The 17,797-nt window shown below is 36.2% G+C and overlaps 2 protein-coding genes across 2 annotated transcripts; one reads left to right on the top strand and one right to left on the bottom strand.

The window, feature by feature from the left end:
• Positions 1–1,957: 1,957 nt before the first annotated feature.
• Positions 1,958–8,622, bottom strand: LOC125860884 (protein PUTATIVE RECOMBINATION INITIATION DEFECT 1). Its single transcript, XM_049540922.1, has 9 exons — positions 8,118–8,622; positions 6,931–7,037; positions 6,679–6,851; positions 5,786–6,094; positions 4,479–5,445; positions 3,684–4,386; positions 3,329–3,609; positions 2,583–3,249; positions 1,958–2,437 (listed from the first exon to the last, which is right to left on the bottom strand). The coding sequence occupies exons 1-9, from the start codon at positions 8,562–8,564 to the stop codon at positions 2,207–2,209; spliced, it is 3,885 nt and encodes a 1,294-aa protein (XP_049396879.1). The 5' UTR covers positions 8,565–8,622; the 3' UTR covers positions 1,958–2,206.
• A 2,394-nt stretch (positions 8,623–11,016) lies between these two features.
• LOC125860919 (uncharacterized) lies at positions 11,017–17,797 on the top strand. The gene is made up of 4 exons (XM_049540968.1): positions 11,017–11,151; positions 11,371–11,549; positions 15,265–15,422; positions 17,427–17,797. Exons 2-4 carry the CDS (start codon positions 11,387–11,389, stop codon positions 17,532–17,534), a joined length of 429 nt encoding a protein of 142 aa, XP_049396925.1. The 5' UTR covers positions 11,017–11,151; positions 11,371–11,386; the 3' UTR covers positions 17,535–17,797.

The raw sequence follows: 17,797 nt of genomic DNA, 5'->3' as shown, positions 1-17,797 counted from the left end.
TTATAAGGTGGAGAATCAAACTCTCACCAATTAATCATGATATAACTTATTACATAACCAAATACCAAATAAGAGTACTAAATTTTTGTTCGAGGACTAAATGAAATGTTTATCCAACATACCAAATTGTTCTATGGCTTGCTGGAGCACTATTTTTTAGGTTATTTACTCACCTAAAAATTATTGAGACGCATGTGATGTCCTAATTAAAAGGCCAAGGGTCACCATCAATGTATTTGCCGATTATTTAACACTATTAATCAAAACATAGCAAAAGTATGACAGCCAATTTTCCACTGAAAATCGATTAGGACTTCTTCAAAAAGCACCAAAATCTCTTGAAAAATAGTACTATACCAAATAATTCCCCCTTATAGCTCCTTTTTTTCAATTGCTAACAAGTACTGTTTCAATGGTCCCTAACATGAGTAATTAGTTAGAAATTGTAATTTCTAGACTGGCTATTAGCACCTTTATGAATCTTCAACCAAACTCATAATGGAGCTATTTATATTTTGTCCTCCTAATAAAGGTTTCTTTTTGAAACTTTTTTCCTACCTTTTATGATAAGTCAAGATCATATATCATTTTGGGAGCGCAAAAAGTTACTACCTAAAAGAAACAAATCCAATTAGTCATGATAATATATGGCACCCCACAGCAATATTTAATTCATGAACTATATAATATAACAATAAGTATAATACTAATGAAGTATTGACACCTAGCAAATAGTTTTAGTTTCTCCAAAATGATGTGTTTATAATTTATAAGCATATCACGTGTGGATCATATCATTTAGAGGGTCAATGATCCACTTTCTAGTAATGAAATAGATATATAGTGCGCAAAAGAAGGAAAAAGATATGGACCGTATGTTTAAGTATTAAGTTCATCCATATATTCACAGAAGCACAAGTTGCAGCATATAGTAAACCAGAAAGAACTTGGGGAAATCTTAATCGAGTAATATACTCCTCATTAATTATCTTGATATAATTGATAAATCAATGTATAAATTGATCAGCCTTAACGAGGAATAAAAGAATCGATTCATCCCCAAAAAGATCCTGAAATCATGAGCTTATTAATACCTATATAAGTTAATGATTTATCAGTACTTCTGACTGCTGTACAGATAAGCTAAATCTATTTGTTCAATAAGGGGCAGGATGAGAATAAAAGGAGTAAAGGGGACACAGGGACGTGGATGTTGCTTTTCATGATTTAACAAGATAACCCCCTCCTCACAGGGACCACATCCCTCTTGCAAATCCACTGCCTTTTTTATCATGTTTCTCATCTCATGCATGATTTATGAAGGACGAAACTTCATATGTTATGTGCTTTTTTGTTTTATGAATGTAGATTGTCATTGTACTCATAATTGTTCATTTGTATATAACGAATAATTCTAAGTAGAAGACAATGTCCATCCACTTCTATGGCTGAAAAATTGCATATATCGCTATCTTAGAGAAACTCTGATAAATTCGTTATATAAGAAGTACTGGAAGGGTCCCCAAGTTTGAGGTCGAGTGAGTGGGGGTCCTCCATCCCATCTCTTTGATCATTTTCTCTAGCCTTAGTATATGTACAAATTAGGATAACAAGTATATATAGTAAAAGGTGTATTAAATTATTGGATGGTGAGCTATCTTTTTCATGCTGAGATGCGAGGAACTATTACGTCTGTGGGAGAAACTAGAAAGTAATATGGTCCCATCAATTATTTAACTATTCCTATGTACACTACCAGAAAACCAACAACATTTATCAAGGACTTATTTTGTTTGCTTAATGCTAGGACCTAGCCCCTAGGATCTTAGGCTTATAGTTGACACAGTTCAGGCTTTGCCACAACGATGGGCCTGCCTAGCCCAGCCCAAATGTTTCTCAAGGAAGAAAGGGCCTCTTCTACCATTCAATTTGGGGAGGTCAACTGTTAGCTTTTTTTCCCACTTTCTTTGTCCCTCTTTTGGAATAATAAAACAAAAGAGTAAAGAAAATACGTAGAACTTGGTGATGCACAGAAAGTAGAATTACTAAGGTAGTGCTTTGTATGTGGCCAATGATACTGAAGATACTAGCAGATGCCACTGCCCTTTGAGTTTATGAGTGACAAAACAGGAAAATATCTGAATTGTTTTTGGTAAAGAACGTATATAGATGATACTCTGCCAAACCTAACTTTAATGGTGCAAGCTCAATCTTCCCTCATTAAACATTTTGAAAATAAGTCTATTTCTTCCAACAATTCCCTTTTCCCACTTTGAAATCTTGAAGACTCCATAACACTAGATGGCTGAGTCGTTATGAGGCTAATGAGAAACTGACAAACTTTACCTACATAATCTGAAGCAGCTGCTACATTCCATGTCTTCTCCTCTTCCCCAGCATGTTGAAGTTTGTCTGTGTAGATACATTTTCTGCATTCCTGCAGGCAAACATAATAATAATGGAATTCCATTTATTCATTTTGGCAGTGTTCTCTTTTTTTTGTTCTTTTTCAAAAAAGCAAGCTTCATGAGGCCAGATCACAATAGGAACCAATGAACTTTTGAAGATTAAGTATCTATTACCTGGAATACTTGATTTAGAGCAGCAATTTGTTCATCATTCAGAAAACCATAATTAAGCAACTTCCTTAAGAGGAACACCAACTCAGCGCTCAAATTAGAATTTGTAATGTTTCTAATAATGGCAAATATGCAAGATTCATTGAAGATTGAAGTCATCCATTGAGGAACTTTATTTCTTCTCAGCAGTTCAACTGCAATATGAATTGCAGGCTTGTGATGGATCATGAAAGATTTTGAAGCCAAAGATGGAGCTGCCAAGGACATCACTAATTCTTCTACTATAAACCGACACCAGTTGTTCCTTTGTATAGCTGATACTTCTGTTTCCACATCTTGCCACCCAATGAGCATAGACAAACAGAGGGAACAGTTCATTGCTACAGACATGTCACTTGAGAATATTTGGCCTTCTAAAACAGCCAGTATAGACAACAAATAATTAGTTCTGAATTCTAATGTGTCTGATTTTCTACTTCTCTCATCTTCTATTCCGCTGAATAACTCCAGAAGGTATTGCGAGCTAAGTAACTTAATAGGAATAGATCCAAAATGCAATAACTTGCACAAATCATGGCACTGTATACTAATATAAGGCCAGGGTTGTGGTATGTTGGTAGGATCCAGCAGATATTGACAGTCCACAATCCCTGGTAAAATGGCATGCACACTAGCAAAATAAACTATTAGATTCCAAACTAAAAACAAAATAAAAGAAAGCATAGAACCTATGTTAAAGGAACTGATACCTTCCCAAAGAGAAGTAAAGCAGTGAAAGCACAAAAACAAGAGCTTCTACAGATCTTGTTCCTTCGTCTTGTTCAACTAGTGAAGGTCCCTTGGAACAGGCATTGGCGATAGTGGTATTAACCAATGATAGCAAATGAGTACTAAGGATTATGGTTTTTGAAGCTTCAACCATCACTTGATTTACTGAGTGATGCAAAACCATAGAAAGAATGCCAATTGATATAAGAGTTCCTGGAGTCCATCCATCTGCAGCTACTGAGGGGATCAGGTAGTCGATAATCTGCAATTAAGGAAAAGTCTAATTACTACAGAGGAACTGGAAGCAAACAGCATTTAGAAGAGTGAGTACTATACTTTCACCACAATTGCAACCCAGGGTTCATCATCGGAGAGGGATTCAGAGTGTACTGCTTGAAGAATGCAGGATACTAGTTTGGAGATGGACATGAAAGTATCTGGGGATGAAGAATGGCCAAACTTATAGTAAAGGTTCTTAATTGCAGCGGCTATCCCATGCATGCAAAATTGATCTGAAGCACTTGGTGAGATTTCTATTATATGTTTTATGGTATTCACCACTGAAACAATGTCATACTCGGAATATTGTTCTCCAGCCTCTCCCAATAGAAACACCATGACCATACCTAAAGAGTTATCCCCCAAAGCTACAAGTTCTGTCATAACATACACATCTATCTTCTGATTGGCTTCACCATGGATATTTATCTGGTTTACGTTGGAGCAATTGCATCTGCAAAATTTCAAAATCTGGGCAGACAACACGTTGCAGATTTTCTCTTGTTGGAACAACCATTTCAAAGATGTTACGTGGATTCTTGTAGATAGCAAATCCCAGCCCTTTTCCGCAAGTAGGTGGAACACAATCCTTTCAGCCTCTGGGCTGTAGGGGATTTGGTAGCTCACCTTGGCTAAACCTCTGTATAGTGCATAAAGATTTATAAATAATCCCAAAACAGAAGCTCTGTGCATGTTTTCGCTGCTGTTAAGTAGAATATATTGCTCCAATGAAGCTAACACAAGCTTATCATCTGCAATTCTGGAAAAGGGATGAGATGATCAACTGAGGACTGATAACATAAGCAGGGAAAATGCAGAAAGAGTAAGATTAAGATTCCAGAAACTATTTACCGATCGTCATACAGTGAGCTGATGTACAGTAACAGAAGAACTGCCAGTTGGCGAGAAGACAATTCAACATTTTGGGAGCTTTTATGGCCCAGAAGGAAAAGCAAATCTATAGGATCAGATGGAAGATGTGGAGCAGCATCGCTAATGCATCGCGCAGAATCAACCCCAAGAATGATATCTGTCATCACACTAAAGATAAGATAAACCTTCCTTTTCATCTTTTCAGAAGGGAAAAAGCCTAAACATCCATATGCAAAACTGAACCAGGAAGATGTGAGCAGAACATTTGCAAATATTTTGGTTTCAGTTTCTGAATCTTGTAGCAATATGGAATAGAAATTTTCAAGTATTGCAGCCGGAATATCCTCATCTTCCATCTCATGAAGGGATTTCATAAACCATGGTAATATATGTGTTTTGCATACATCTATAATGCTTCTTCTAAGCTCTGTGTTGGTTGAGCTTGAGGAATTCATCCCAACACTATATGAATATGCCTCTTTCAGTAGGTAAAGAGAGTTCAAAAGTTGACCCGGGTATTTGCCATAATTAATTAAACAAGTTAAGATGCAATTTCTGGATGCATCCTGAATTGATAGTAAGAAACTTGAAATCCCACAGGTAGATGAACATTTCATAAGTGCAACAAATATTGAACAGACCAGAGCTAATGTCTCTGGAAGCATGCCTATTTCTCCGTCAAGATTTTTCTTGAGCATTCCTGTCAATGAAAGGCTTATTTCTTCTACCTGAGACTTGGATACCACCCCTGGGCAGTTCTCAACAGAGTTCCAAATAAGCCTGAGTGTCTCAGTCTGTACAGGGTGGAAAGGAATTTCAGCAACCTGATGCAGAACTGGAATCAGGGCCATGAACCCAATTGCAAGTCTCTGTCTAAATGCTTGCTCAGCAGTTGCTAAAATATCAAGAAGCAGAATACAAGATTTAATTGTTGGATCTTTGCATCCTGCAAATTAATGAGTTACTTCATTAGTCATTACAGACAAGATTAATTGCATAATCTGACCTAATATAATTAGAATGTTCGCTAGCTCATTGTCGTGAGAGACTTAGATCTTGTCGAACCATATGAACAACAAACATTGAAGCCATGGTAATTTGTTTATTGTAGGATAACACTGTAATGGCCAGAGAATTGGTTGATTTCAAGATAGTTTAATTGTAAACGAAAAAACAAATAAAATAGAGTGCGACTGAAATGCCCTCTTTCATCTTTCATTTCTTCAAACGAAACTAATACGTATAAATCTAACTGCTCAGGCACTGTGTATAGCTGATATTCTTACTTGACAATCTCAGCACTTCAAACACATAGTCTGCAATGTTCTCTTCAACAAATACTTGGATTTCATTTTCTAAGACATCTTTCCCCGACAGATAAAGGTAAAGTAAATCTAGCGCTGCTATTTGAACTTGATTATCAGAAGAAAGCAGGGGGCCTTTGACTGCCTCTGCAAACAAGATAGCTAGAGGCCCATCTGATATCTGCTCATTTGTTTCCATCAAGTGGTCAACATCATAAGAACTCCTGCTCCTTGTGCCAATTATAGAAGTAGTTTGAAAGAATCCTCTTTGCATTATTACTGTTAAGAATGCTGCATAATCAAAGAGTATCACTGATTTAACAAATGTGAGAGATGCTATTATCTTGCAGAAACTCTAACATCAGCAGCTGCTTATTCTGTTGTGTTTCTTTTTTCCCTTTCTCCTTTTCCTTATGGGAATGGTGGCAGAAGGGAGGGGAGAAGAGAGGGTTGAAGCCAGAAGAGAGAGATTATCAGAGCTCTGGTGAAGAGTGCATAGAACTTCGCTAGTCAAGTCAGCAGCAAATATACACGCAAAACTTTTTATCAGTCAGAGTACATCCAAGGTGTGAACAGATTTATGGAGCCTGTTTACCACAACATAAAGCTCAAGAGCCACAACATCTCTAGATTCAAATGATTTCTCAAGGAGAGATATGGCTATTCCTATAATGCATTCTCGCTTTTTAGCGACCATACTTCCCTGGTATACTTGTCAGATATATTATAAATTAGTCAGCTATTCACCATATACTCCTCTTATTTTGCAATAATCCAAGAACAAAATGGTTAACTGTCAAGATATTCACTGGAAAACCAAATTCAGAGATGCAAAAGCTCAAGAAGCAGAAATGGGTAATGTTAAAGAAGCTTACCTATACAGTTTAAGCGAACATCATCACTTTGAGCTTTCATGAGAACTGCCAGTGCTAAGTGTAGGAGCTTCGAGAAATGACCAAATAAACTGGGAGGATCTTCACCGTCTTGAGACACATTGAGTAGGAATAATTTGTATAGAACAAACAGGATTTCCCCTTGAATATCTTCACTGTACTCAAGAAGGAATTGACCTTCAGGGCTTTGTTTAAGGAAAATGAGATAGCCACTGTCTCAGTTTCAAGAGTCACCTGGACAATTGAAGGCCGCCGACGAGATTGAAAATGAGGGCATCCGTTTCTTCGAGACAATAGGAATGGTTTTTTTGGTAATCCAAGAGAAGACCTAAGCAGTGAAGCTTTTTTTAAAAAAAAGGGTCAGATTACATGTATTAGAGGAAAACGTATGTCACTGCAAATACAGAAATAAATATAGAAACTAAAAATTCTCTGTGCAAATTGAAGGCTGAGTTATCTCATTAAAATCCAATGTGTATTTGACAGATATCAGGTCAATAATACCAAGACAGAAACGCTAAGTGTAACTTCTTCCTCTTTCTTGTTCATTCTAGCTTCTCAATGAGAAAATCAATTGCATACAAAGTGTACCATCTCTAAAATGAGCAATTTGCTCATAGAGGTCAGCAGCAGACAGGAACCGAATAGAATGTGAAGCTACTCTAAAAAGGTTGTGAATCATCATGAGGAAACATATAATTGGTGTCATTTTAATGCAACTCAAAAATTTTCACAAATTCAAAATCATTTACAGTTCCTCCCATCTTTTATTTGCTTATTTTGTAACATCTTACAAGTGTTTTCCTACACAAGTCTTTTAATGGACTTGAACACTGGCATTGAAACTTGAAATAACTACCTAAGCAGGTTTTAGCTTTCTACTCACTGCTCTGGCTAAAACTAATATTTTCTCAGGAATCATTCTGACTGTGGTTTTCCAATCAAATCTGCAACAGTGGCTGTGCTTAAACTTAAGCTGTTAGTCAGTGTCATTGACTCACTGAAATTGAAAGCAGTTGCCAAATAACTGTGGAAAAGCTACTATAAAAGCAATATTTGATTTTAGGCATTGAAGAGTGAGCAATAAAGCTATACTGCCAAAACCTGTTCTTATTATAAATCTTAATAGGATCTTCAAAATCATTTTCAGTACCGAAAGCTTTACTGATCACAGTCGGCTGTCTGCCACCACACAGTTGCACTGTGCTGAAGGACACTGAGGAAATTAGGAAAACCAGATACTTACTCAGTTCCAGTTTTATTTCCTTATTAGTCCATTTTAGAATGACACACTTCTATGTAGGAGTATATGTTGTATCATGTATGGCTATATCTATGTAGCTATACCTTTCTACAGCTCCATTCTAAATTACACTTCCATAAATCGGAAATTTAAAAATTAGGACAGAGGGAAAGGTTACCGTGTGGAGCTGTCTCTGACTCCAAGCTAAAGATCCACTGGAAAGACGATCTGCGAACCGAGCCACAAACTCTGCATGCACATCGCAGTCCGGAGCTTCACACAACTGCATAATCAAATCCATAGTTTGCTTGGCTATGGGCTCATCATCGAAGGAAGATAGAACACCGACGATAGGCGAGATTAGGAAATGAGAGTGGAATGTGAAGAAGGTTTGGCGAAAACTCGGTTGAAAAAGCGCGATAGATAACTGGGAGAGCGCATAGGAAACGTGAACTATCGGTGATCTCGGATTGGAAATGAGATTGGACAAGCAGAGCAGACAAATTGATCCGCCTTCATCGGTTGGGATAATCAAAGTCGAGCTATGGCCTTGGGCGCATGTTAACGGTGGTTCCGGCGGTGGCGACGGTGGTAAGTGGGGGAGATGAGAGGTGGCGAAATACATATTTTGTTGTTGTAGTACTACTGTGTGCGTGAGTGAAGGGACTGGCGAGTGCGATGGAGAAGGTATGGGATGAATAGCAAGGCGGGAGAAAAACAAAATCTTTGACGCCTTTTCGCTTTCAAATTCGATATATTCTATATATAATAAGCTACAATGCAAAAAAAAATTTATAATATTTAGTTACATTGTAATTATCTTGTTAGCTTTCACCCAAAATGAGTACTTTTTTTTCTATATATAATAAGCTACAATGCAAAGATTTTTATAGTATTTAGTTACATTGTAACTATCTTGTTAGCTTTCAACCAAAATGAGTATTTCTTTTTCTATATATAATAAGCTATAATGCAAAGATTTCTATAGTATTTAGTTACATTATAACTATCTTGTTAGCTTTCAACCAAAAGGAGTACTTCTTTTTCTATATATAATAAGCTACAATGCAAAGATTTTTATAGTATTTAGTTACATTGTAACTATTTTATTAGCTTTCAACCAAAAAGTCAGAAAGTCTAAAGGTGATGGTAACTTAACAAAGTATTCGTCCTGTGATCGTGAATAGAATTTGAGAAATAATGCAATATTAACTCGGTCATGGGCACTCCAACAAGCTTCAATAGCTATCAATGGACGTGTTTGAATTGACTTGGGGATGCAGAATCTTTTTATTTTATGAAGATTCTAATTTGCAATGTCACATGATTTTTTTATGTTGGTTTGACACTTTTTTTTAACCAGTCGCGCGACTTGGCAAGGTGAGAAATACAACAAGTGCGAAAATGGGTTAAAATGACATATATTTTTTCAGTGAAAATAATTCCATGAGGTAATAAAACTCTGCAAATTTTAGGTGTCTATTTTTTTAAAAAAAAAAAGTTAGGGGGATTTTATGTAGTGAGTTGGGTTCTTTCTTTTTAATAGCCCATCTTTGCCAGAATAATACTCGGTAAAAAATAGGAAAAAGGGTCAAAAATACCCTTCAACTTTGGTTTATTGTTTGACTATGCCCTCGCCGTTAAAATGAAGTTATTTTTATCCCTCCCGTTACTAATTTCACCAAACTTACCCCTCAATTTGATGGAAAACCCAAATCAATTAAAATTACCCAATTTCAATTAAATAACCCAATTTTTTCTCTTTTTAATCCGAACCCGACCCATTTATACCAAATTAAAACCCCAAATCAAGCTCCGGCAATCCCCATTCATTTTCTCCGTTTTCCAGCAAAACACCACCAAAAGAACCTCTAAACGACCAATTGAAACCACCACTCAAAACCCCCAAAAACCAGAAACGACATCAAGCAGAAAACATTAACAACAAACCCATTTTCCTCTACTTTCCAGTGACGACAACAAGATCTTTCTTCTTCATTTCCGGCCAGTTCCAAGCTAGAACAACATTAAGCAAACCACCCACCGTCGGAATCATTCAAACAGCCCTGAAACCGACCTGAAACAGCTTTCAAACACCACCCTCTCCACGCCAAAATTCAGTGGTAAAACCACACTTCAGCCCACCAGAACCCAGACCTCCATTACCCAAGCTAAAACAACCAGCAAATGACCACCAGACCACTAGTTCTCTGACCTCCAAACAACTAACCAACAAAACCCCGACCAAAACCCCATCAAAAAACAACTGAAGCACCGCTAACAGATCAAACTAACTACACAATCAGGCGAGAATCAAGGCTAAGGTAAAGCATACTCAGTCACTCCCCTCCCCTACTGCTGATTACACTATTTTCCCATTTTTCCCCCACAAACTAATTCACATCAAAAGCTTCCACTATGCTTCTTTTTCTCCCCCTCATAGTACAAGTACAACTATTGTTTACTTAACTCTGACAATCTGTTAATTAAAAAAAAAAAATCTATTTATATATATTGGAACGAAAAGAGTACATACAGAGTGAAAGATATACACCTTTTTTTTTTTAATAACTCAATGATCATTCAACTTGTAGGAATTAATTAGCTAATGCTATGTATCATTTGTAAACATTCATAGAGAAAAAGAAAAATGAAATTTTCTAGCATGTTTTACTTAGATTTTCTGCTTGATGTCGTTTCTGGTTTTTGGGGGTTTTGAGTGATGGTTTCAGGTGGTCGTTTGGAGGTTCTTTTGGTGGTGTTTCGCCGAAAAATGGAGAAAATGAATGGGGATTGCCGAAGCTTGATTTGGGGTTTTAATTTGGAATAAATGGGTCGAGTTCGGATTAAAAAGAGAAAAAATTGGGTTATTTAATTGAAATTGGATAATTTTAATTGGTTTGGGTTTTCCATCCAATTGAGGGGTAAATTTGGTGAAATTAGTAACGAGAGGAGTAAAAATAACTTCATTTTAACGGCGAGGGCATAGTCAAACAATAAACCAAAGTTGAGGGGTATTTTTGACCCTTTTCCCTAAAAAATAAATAAAAACAATGAGAAAAAGTAAGAAGTTTAAAATAATAAATAAAATAGTTAAGAGTAGGGTTAGAGAAAGGGAAAATTGGAGTTGCTCACTTCACATTTTATTTTAGTACTAAACTGGAACCGGCTTCTCAGGAGGTGTTCAACCAGTGATTTTCTCAGCTGTCCATGTAAGTTTTTCGTGTTCTTATACTTCACAGCTATACAGTCGGCAATTGTATACATCCATCACAATCTCCATCCATTTTTCCTTTATAACGAAACTGCATCCTCTTTGTTCGACGAAATTCCTCTATGGAGGAGATCGCTTCGTTTTATTTTTTGCAAATTTTTTTAGTTATTGCATTGTTCTAATATATATAACGACAATGATGCCTATATCTTTTTAGCAATCTAGTCTCAGTCATGCTGGCTGCTAGACTATTCGGGAGGACATTCTTGGCGGCGGCCAAATCAGAGAGTTCAGCCGCTGCAGCTGCTTCTTCTTCTGCTGCTAGAACCCTTAATCCGCTTGAGCAGTTTTTTGAAGTAGATAGAACCCCGGAAGATGATAAGCCCGTCGTCTATGGTAAAATCCCTTTCATATTCTCTGTTGAATCTGCTTTGTTGTTGGCATAATTGGCTATACTTCTTTTTAAAATGATCTCTGCTGCTTGTGTTTTCTATAACATGTATGGCCAAAGTACATTTCATTGGTCTTTAAAGGGTTACTTGTTGTGCTGGTATGCAAATAAGTTTATTATAGCAAATGACTGGCTACCCACATACTAGTCCTAGCTAGTTCTGTATAATTTGATCTTCATTATCATATATAAGTGACATGTGTTTAGGTAGTTCTTGGACAAGGGAAAGCAGCTGCAAAAATATAGTAATTGTTCAACAAGTTCTAAAAGCTAAAACTTATGCAATGTACTGGAAGATACTCTGCAATGTTTGGTTCCTGTCACTGATAGATAATCAACAAAATACAAACTTCTTGGTTAAAATCCACAAAAATGACATCTTCCAATGGACTATTTTATGTAAATTGAAACCAGGTGTCACGAATACTACTCTTAGATGTTCAATTATCCAATCTAGACCGGAAATTGAAAACCTAGTTGCAAATATTTAAGATCATAGCTTATTGGAGGTTTCATTTTACTCTAAATAAAAGGTTCTCGCCCGGTGGCTTAAGTTGTGTAACAGCTCAAAAGTCTATCATGACTGCTGTGTCATTTCAATTCCATGTTACGCCAAAAAACAGTAAAAATTACATTTCTACTTGTCCTTGATGTTAAATACTGTTTAAAAAAATTGCACTTCTTTCCTTCCAAATGATACACCATGTGGCTGTAGGAAGTGAGTTCCATGTCTACATCTTTGCCTCTGGCCTGTGTATGTGCCAACATTGCATTAATTCGTTAGTTATCCTTGGCACTTTCCAGTTAACCCCCACTATAGTCAAAATAAAGTCTGAGATCTGTTTTGTTAAAGTGCAATGTATGAAGAGGTAGTTCACATCCTCACTTTACTTCTCACACAGAGAATATCCACTGCAGATATTTACCCCTCCTTCTGAAAGTTTTCTTGGGTTAAACATGCTCCTTGGAGGTTTGACCACCAACCAAGCACTCTACCTTCAAAGGGCCTTGAAAAAGTTTCCATTATATTGTTGTGGTTTTACATCATTTAGCAAGCTCCTCAGACTCCTCTACTATTGCCTCAATAATTTCTTCATCATTCTCAACTTCTAGTTAGGGCTTCTATTTCAAGTGTAGCGGTTAGGTTTCTGGTATTGCCTCTTCAGTTCTATAAATGCTTTGGCTGCTGCTTTGGTTTTTTTGGTTCATGTTGGATAGTAAAACACTAAAATTACTATTGGCTATCCATAGGTATTTCCTAGTGGTAAATGAAGTTAGAATCAAGACTATGTTAGACCAAAGTTTGATTTGGAAAGGGTCACCTTCATCCTGGTGGAAGGATACAAGTATCCACGGATTCAAGGTGCATACAAGTTGGTATGGACACCAATTTTTATCACGGAAAAATACCCCTTAGGTGAAGTTTCACCCTGTTGAGCTTCTGGCAGCTCAGAAACTATTACCTATTTGATTTAGTTGAAGCCTGGAATGTTAAATGTGCTATTTTAAACAATACTAGGATCAAAAGTAGGATATAAAAATGATTAGGGAGAGAAAAACACTACTCCCCTTTATCATGTTATGTGACACTTCCTTTTTTAGTTTGTCCCAAAAGAAAGGCTCTTCTCTCTTAAATCCAACTGTTTGATCTTATTATATAGCTGATTCAACCAGGCCCCTGTAACCACTGTTGAACTTTTTTTGGACGTCGGCTCTTTAGTGATTTAGTAAATTCTTGTACAGGAGCAGATCCCTTCGTTTGCTGTAATTTTTTGCTTTGCATCTTCTTGATGCCTTCTAATGAAATCTCCTTCATAAAAAAGAAAGACTCTTCTCTCTTTTTTGAATTTCTTAATCTAGCATTCCCATTTGACTTTAGTGACAAGGGTTGTTGGGACCTACTTGATGTAAAAGTTCATTCTTTTATTGGGAGATAGAAAGTAAAAACATGTGTAACTCTAACCATTAAAAGGATAATTTTGTTTTTTTTGCATATATTTGGCTTACATGTCAAAAGTCTTCTTAAATTTCTTAAATTTCGTGCTCGTTGAAACACCTTCAGTAAAATAGAACAAAGGGAGTGTTCTATTGCATAATTTTTAAAAAGCTATAAACTAAGTACCAAAGTTGTTGTGGGAATGATATGCTTTGGTTATCAATGAAGACTTCCAAAGGTGATGAACTTTTCATACTAGTTGTTACCATATACTACAATACTATTGAATAGCCTGGCTTGGGGCTAAGATAACTCAAGTGGGAGAGTTGTGTTGTGGGGTGATCTTATTTCACGGTTCAGTGAGTACTTTTTTTCTTATTATGTCGACCATGATTGAAATGCCATAAAACTTTCAAATTCCTTTTTAGTTTTTGGAGTTCTTGACAACAAACACCTTCCCCTTTAAAGTTACCTTATCAAAAAAAAACAAACACCTTCCCCTTTGTTAGAAACAAAAATTTTAAAATAAATTGGATGTTACTGAATAGTACCTAGAGGCAAGAGCATTACCTTGCGATAATTTATTATGCAGAGTCAAACTGTCAAAGATTGATCTTTTCCTCAAAGACAAATACAATTGGATTGGCCTTGGACCTCAGGAGAGGCTGCCTTCCCAAGGCATTGTAGACATTTAGCTGCCCTTGAGCATTGACTTAGTTTGGGGATCTTTTATTTTGTTTAACTGTCTTTTAAAACCCTCTCAAACCACGTTTGCAATAATCAAAGTGGTAAGACCCCACACTTCAAAGGGAGACTTCGGCTAGGAAACTTCTATTGGGACTCATCTTGATTACCAATTTGAATCTACTGATGGATACTCATAATGTACACAATATCGATTATTTTTGTATTTCCTTATAGAATGGCCATTCAATTTTCTTCTCTTTTGTAATTTCTATAATGTTTCAACAAAATTTCTCGAGTTCTAATTTGTAATTTCATAGGAAGCGGAGTAGTTCATAAACTACTACATAAGTATGAAACTGATTCTTTCACTTTAAAAGTGTAAGCAGTGAGAATTTAAGGATGTTATGATTGAATGAAGTTGAATTATTTGGTTAAGCAACATACATGGAAGCATGGAAGTATCCTATGAATACCGTGTGGACAGACATTATTGTGAATCCTGTCTCATTTTTTTCAGATTGTATCACTAGCTCTTTTTTCTTTTCTTTTCTTCCACCTCTTCTTTTTTATTTGTTTTTGTTTTTTCTGGGAAAATGTCCCTCTACATGAACCTCTATTGCTCAATTCTCTATCAAGATTGGGGATGTTTCATTGCCTTAATCATTACTGCAATTTGTTTTATTAACATTTACCACTGAAAGCTGTTTCACCATTAGAGTATTTGGTTATTATGAATTTGTGTGCGGCTTATTATTTAGTTTGTGTTCTATGTTGGGAACATATAAGCCAAATTGCTCCGATTAAATTGAAGTCTTGCCAAATGGACCGCCTCACTGTAGATGAGAGGTCCATGCTCTTACTTCTTTGTGGTTTCTGTGCCCTTCGTGGCTCAAATGCTTGAAGGCCTTCTAGTTAAACACACACTAGAGATTGAAGTTCTCTTATCCTGAGTGGCAGGCTGGTTATTTAGTGTGCTTGTACTATTGATTTATATCTCTCTGATTGGATGAACTCTGACATTTTAAAAACATTACTAGGTCGAGGTTGGAAGGCTTCTGAACTGCGTCTGAAGTCCTGGGATGATCTTCAGAAGTTATGGTATGTTCTTCTGAAGGAGAAGAACATGTTGATGACTCAACGTCAGATGCTCAATGCTCAGAACCTGCGTTTTCCTAATCCAGAGCGTATTTCCAAGGTTAAGTTAGTTTCTTTTGAAGCTCCAATCAAGCATTTAGTTACCTCTATTTTGACATGTTTCAATTAGATTCTACTCCTGGATCTGAAGTAAAACTCCAAACTAACCTAAAAATATTAGTGTCATCTTAAAATGGGTTTTCTTGTTAAGATTATACTCTAATTGCCACATAGAAGTAGAATGTGTTTTTTTTAATTGGTAAGTTGTTTTCCTCCCACCTCCCAAAATGAGTAACCAGGAGAAAAGCAAGACTTACAAACAACCTATTAAATCTATAATTTGATCTATATCCTCTATCCTCCCAAGACCCCACTCTGTGGGATTTCACTGGGTATGTTGTTGTTGTTGTTGATCTATATCCTCTATATAAAGCTGTTTACACCGAAAAACTAAAGAAAGTAAACTGTGTTATGCAACATAGATTGAAGGTTTTTTCTTGATTTCCAGAACATAAGATGTGCCCAGTGCCTGCAGTTATTTGTCTTATGCACTTTTGGGGGCAATTCTAGGTGGCACTTTTCTTTGATCCACTATCCTCGGTAAACATATGTAGTCCTCTAGCTACAGAATGTATCCAGTGCAAGACTTACAAACAACCTATTAAATCTACAATTTGATCTATATCCTCTATATAAAGCTGTTTACACCCAAAAACTAAAGAAAGTAGACTGTGTTATGCAGCATAGATTGAAGGTGTTTTCTTGATTTCCAGACATAAGATGTGCCCAGTGCCCACAGTTGTTTGTCTTATGCACTTTTGGAGACAATTCTAGGTGACACTTTTCTTTGATCCACTATCCTCTGTAAACTTATGTAGTCCTCTAGCTACAGAAAGTATCCAGTGTAAACATATCAGAAATGCTTTTCAGAAATCGCTTTTAAGAAATGCATAAGTTTTTGGTGGCAATCTGTTCAGTAAATTTCTTGGTGGCTTGAATCTTGAGAAACGGGAGGAATACATTTTATCCTACATGATGTCCTACGGAATAGGTTTAAGATATTACTCCGTCTGGTCCATTTTGCTTGTCATATTTGCCTTTTGCACTCCACTTTAAAAAACATTAACTAAAAGGATAATTTGAGTATATTATCCTTATTTTATTCTTTGATCTCAATTTAATACTACTCTTACTTTCACTACATTAATCCCTCTCCACATTTATTAGAATACAAGGGTGAAAGTGGAAACAAATAATTAATTTTTTCGTGAATTTTAAAATGGCAAATAAAATGGATCGAAGGAAGTAGGAAACACCAAACCTCTATCTTGCAGAGAAATTACAGAAAAATATGGTGGTTCGAGAGAAATCAAAGTTAACTTTAATGATGTACGGAAGCATGGTGTAGATCTTTTAACAGTTCAGATTTCCGTAACATTAGATAATTCACATTTCAAACTTCCGTTGTTTCAACCATGAAGAATCCAACCAGACCATGCATCAAATTTAAGTGATGCTTGAATTATAATATAGAACATAAGCAACTTGAAGCCTTGGGGGCTATGTTGCCCGGACCTTCAAAAATGATACTGGACATGTGTCTGATTCTTCAAAAATACATTACTTTTGGGTAATTCGACACACCCCCATCGACATTTTTGGAGAGTCCGAGGCTCCGAGCAACCAAATCGTTTCTTTCAATACTATGTCTCTTTAGTTTATGAAGAAAAAAATGGTAAAGATGCATGAATTAACTGAATAATTAAACACATCCCCATCTAATGGAAGTCTACCAAGTACAGCTAGTCATATTCATTAATCAAATCACTACGTTTTCCCACTATATTTGATAAGCAATCAAGCCCATTTGAGTTTTATGCATTTATTGTTTAGTACTAGTAAACAAAATTTGATCTTAAGTTTTCATTGTGTTGATGTATATTTCATCAATAGACTATTGAAAACTCTGCATGTGGTATGTGAACCCTTGAGGCACTAAGGCATTAAAAATTCTGATGATGCATCTCTTGCATTAGCATCTTCCTGACAAATGATTGATATTCAGGTAAGGAAGTCGATGTGCCGAATCAAGCATGTTCTTACTGAGAGAGCAATTGATGAAGCAGATCCAAGGAGGTCAACTGAGATGAAGAGGATGATAAATGCTCTATAATTTTCACTCATCGGTTGTAGTGTTTATATGGCCTTATAATGAGTATTTGTCTCCTCGTCTATTAGCTCTGCATGTAGGAAATTTACTTTTCTTGTGTGTTGTGGTCATGAATTGGCAAATTTTATCTGTCTACACAACATTCCTGACATCCATGATGGCAAACAAAAACTCTATGAACTAGTTTATTAGGATGTAATGGAGATGGCAATTCTGTTTAAAAGATTTGCTCATGCTGAAAATAAAAACCAAACTCCGTGTTTGTG

Source organism: Solanum stenotomum, chromosome 3 (assembly GCF_019186545.1).
Source record: "Solanum stenotomum isolate F172 chromosome 3, ASM1918654v1, whole genome shotgun sequence".
Classification (NCBI taxonomy): Eukaryota; Viridiplantae; Streptophyta; class Magnoliopsida; order Solanales; family Solanaceae; genus Solanum; species Solanum stenotomum.
The sequence above is the reverse complement of the archived record's forward strand: the minus strand, read 5'-3'. Positions and strand labels throughout refer to the sequence as shown.

Bases quoted from the DNA above. Each gene is read 5' to 3' on its own strand.
- LOC125860919 (XM_049540968.1), top strand. From the start codon at position 11,387: ATGCTGGCTGCTAGACTATTCGGGAGGACATTCTTGGCGGCGGCCAAA. The intron at 11,550-15,264 runs GTAAAATCCCTT...AAACATTACTAG, and splicing joins TGATAAGCCCGTCGTCTATG to GTCGAGGTTGGAAGGCTTCT. The intron at 15,423-17,426 runs GTTAAGTTAGTT...ATTGATATTCAG, and splicing joins ATCCAGAGCGTATTTCCAAG to GTAAGGAAGTCGATGTGCCG.
- LOC125860884 (XM_049540922.1), bottom strand. From the start codon at position 8,564: ATGTATTTCGCCACCTCTCATCTCCCCCACTTACCACCGTCGCCACCG. The intron at 6,852-6,930 runs GTGACTCTTGAA...TCTTGAGTACAG, and splicing joins GGCGGCCTTCAATTGTCCAG to TGAAGATATTCAAGGGGAAA. The intron at 6,095-6,678 runs GTAAGCTTCTTT...TTGATTATGCAG, and splicing joins TGTTCGCTTAAACTGTATAG to CATTCTTAACAGTAATAATG.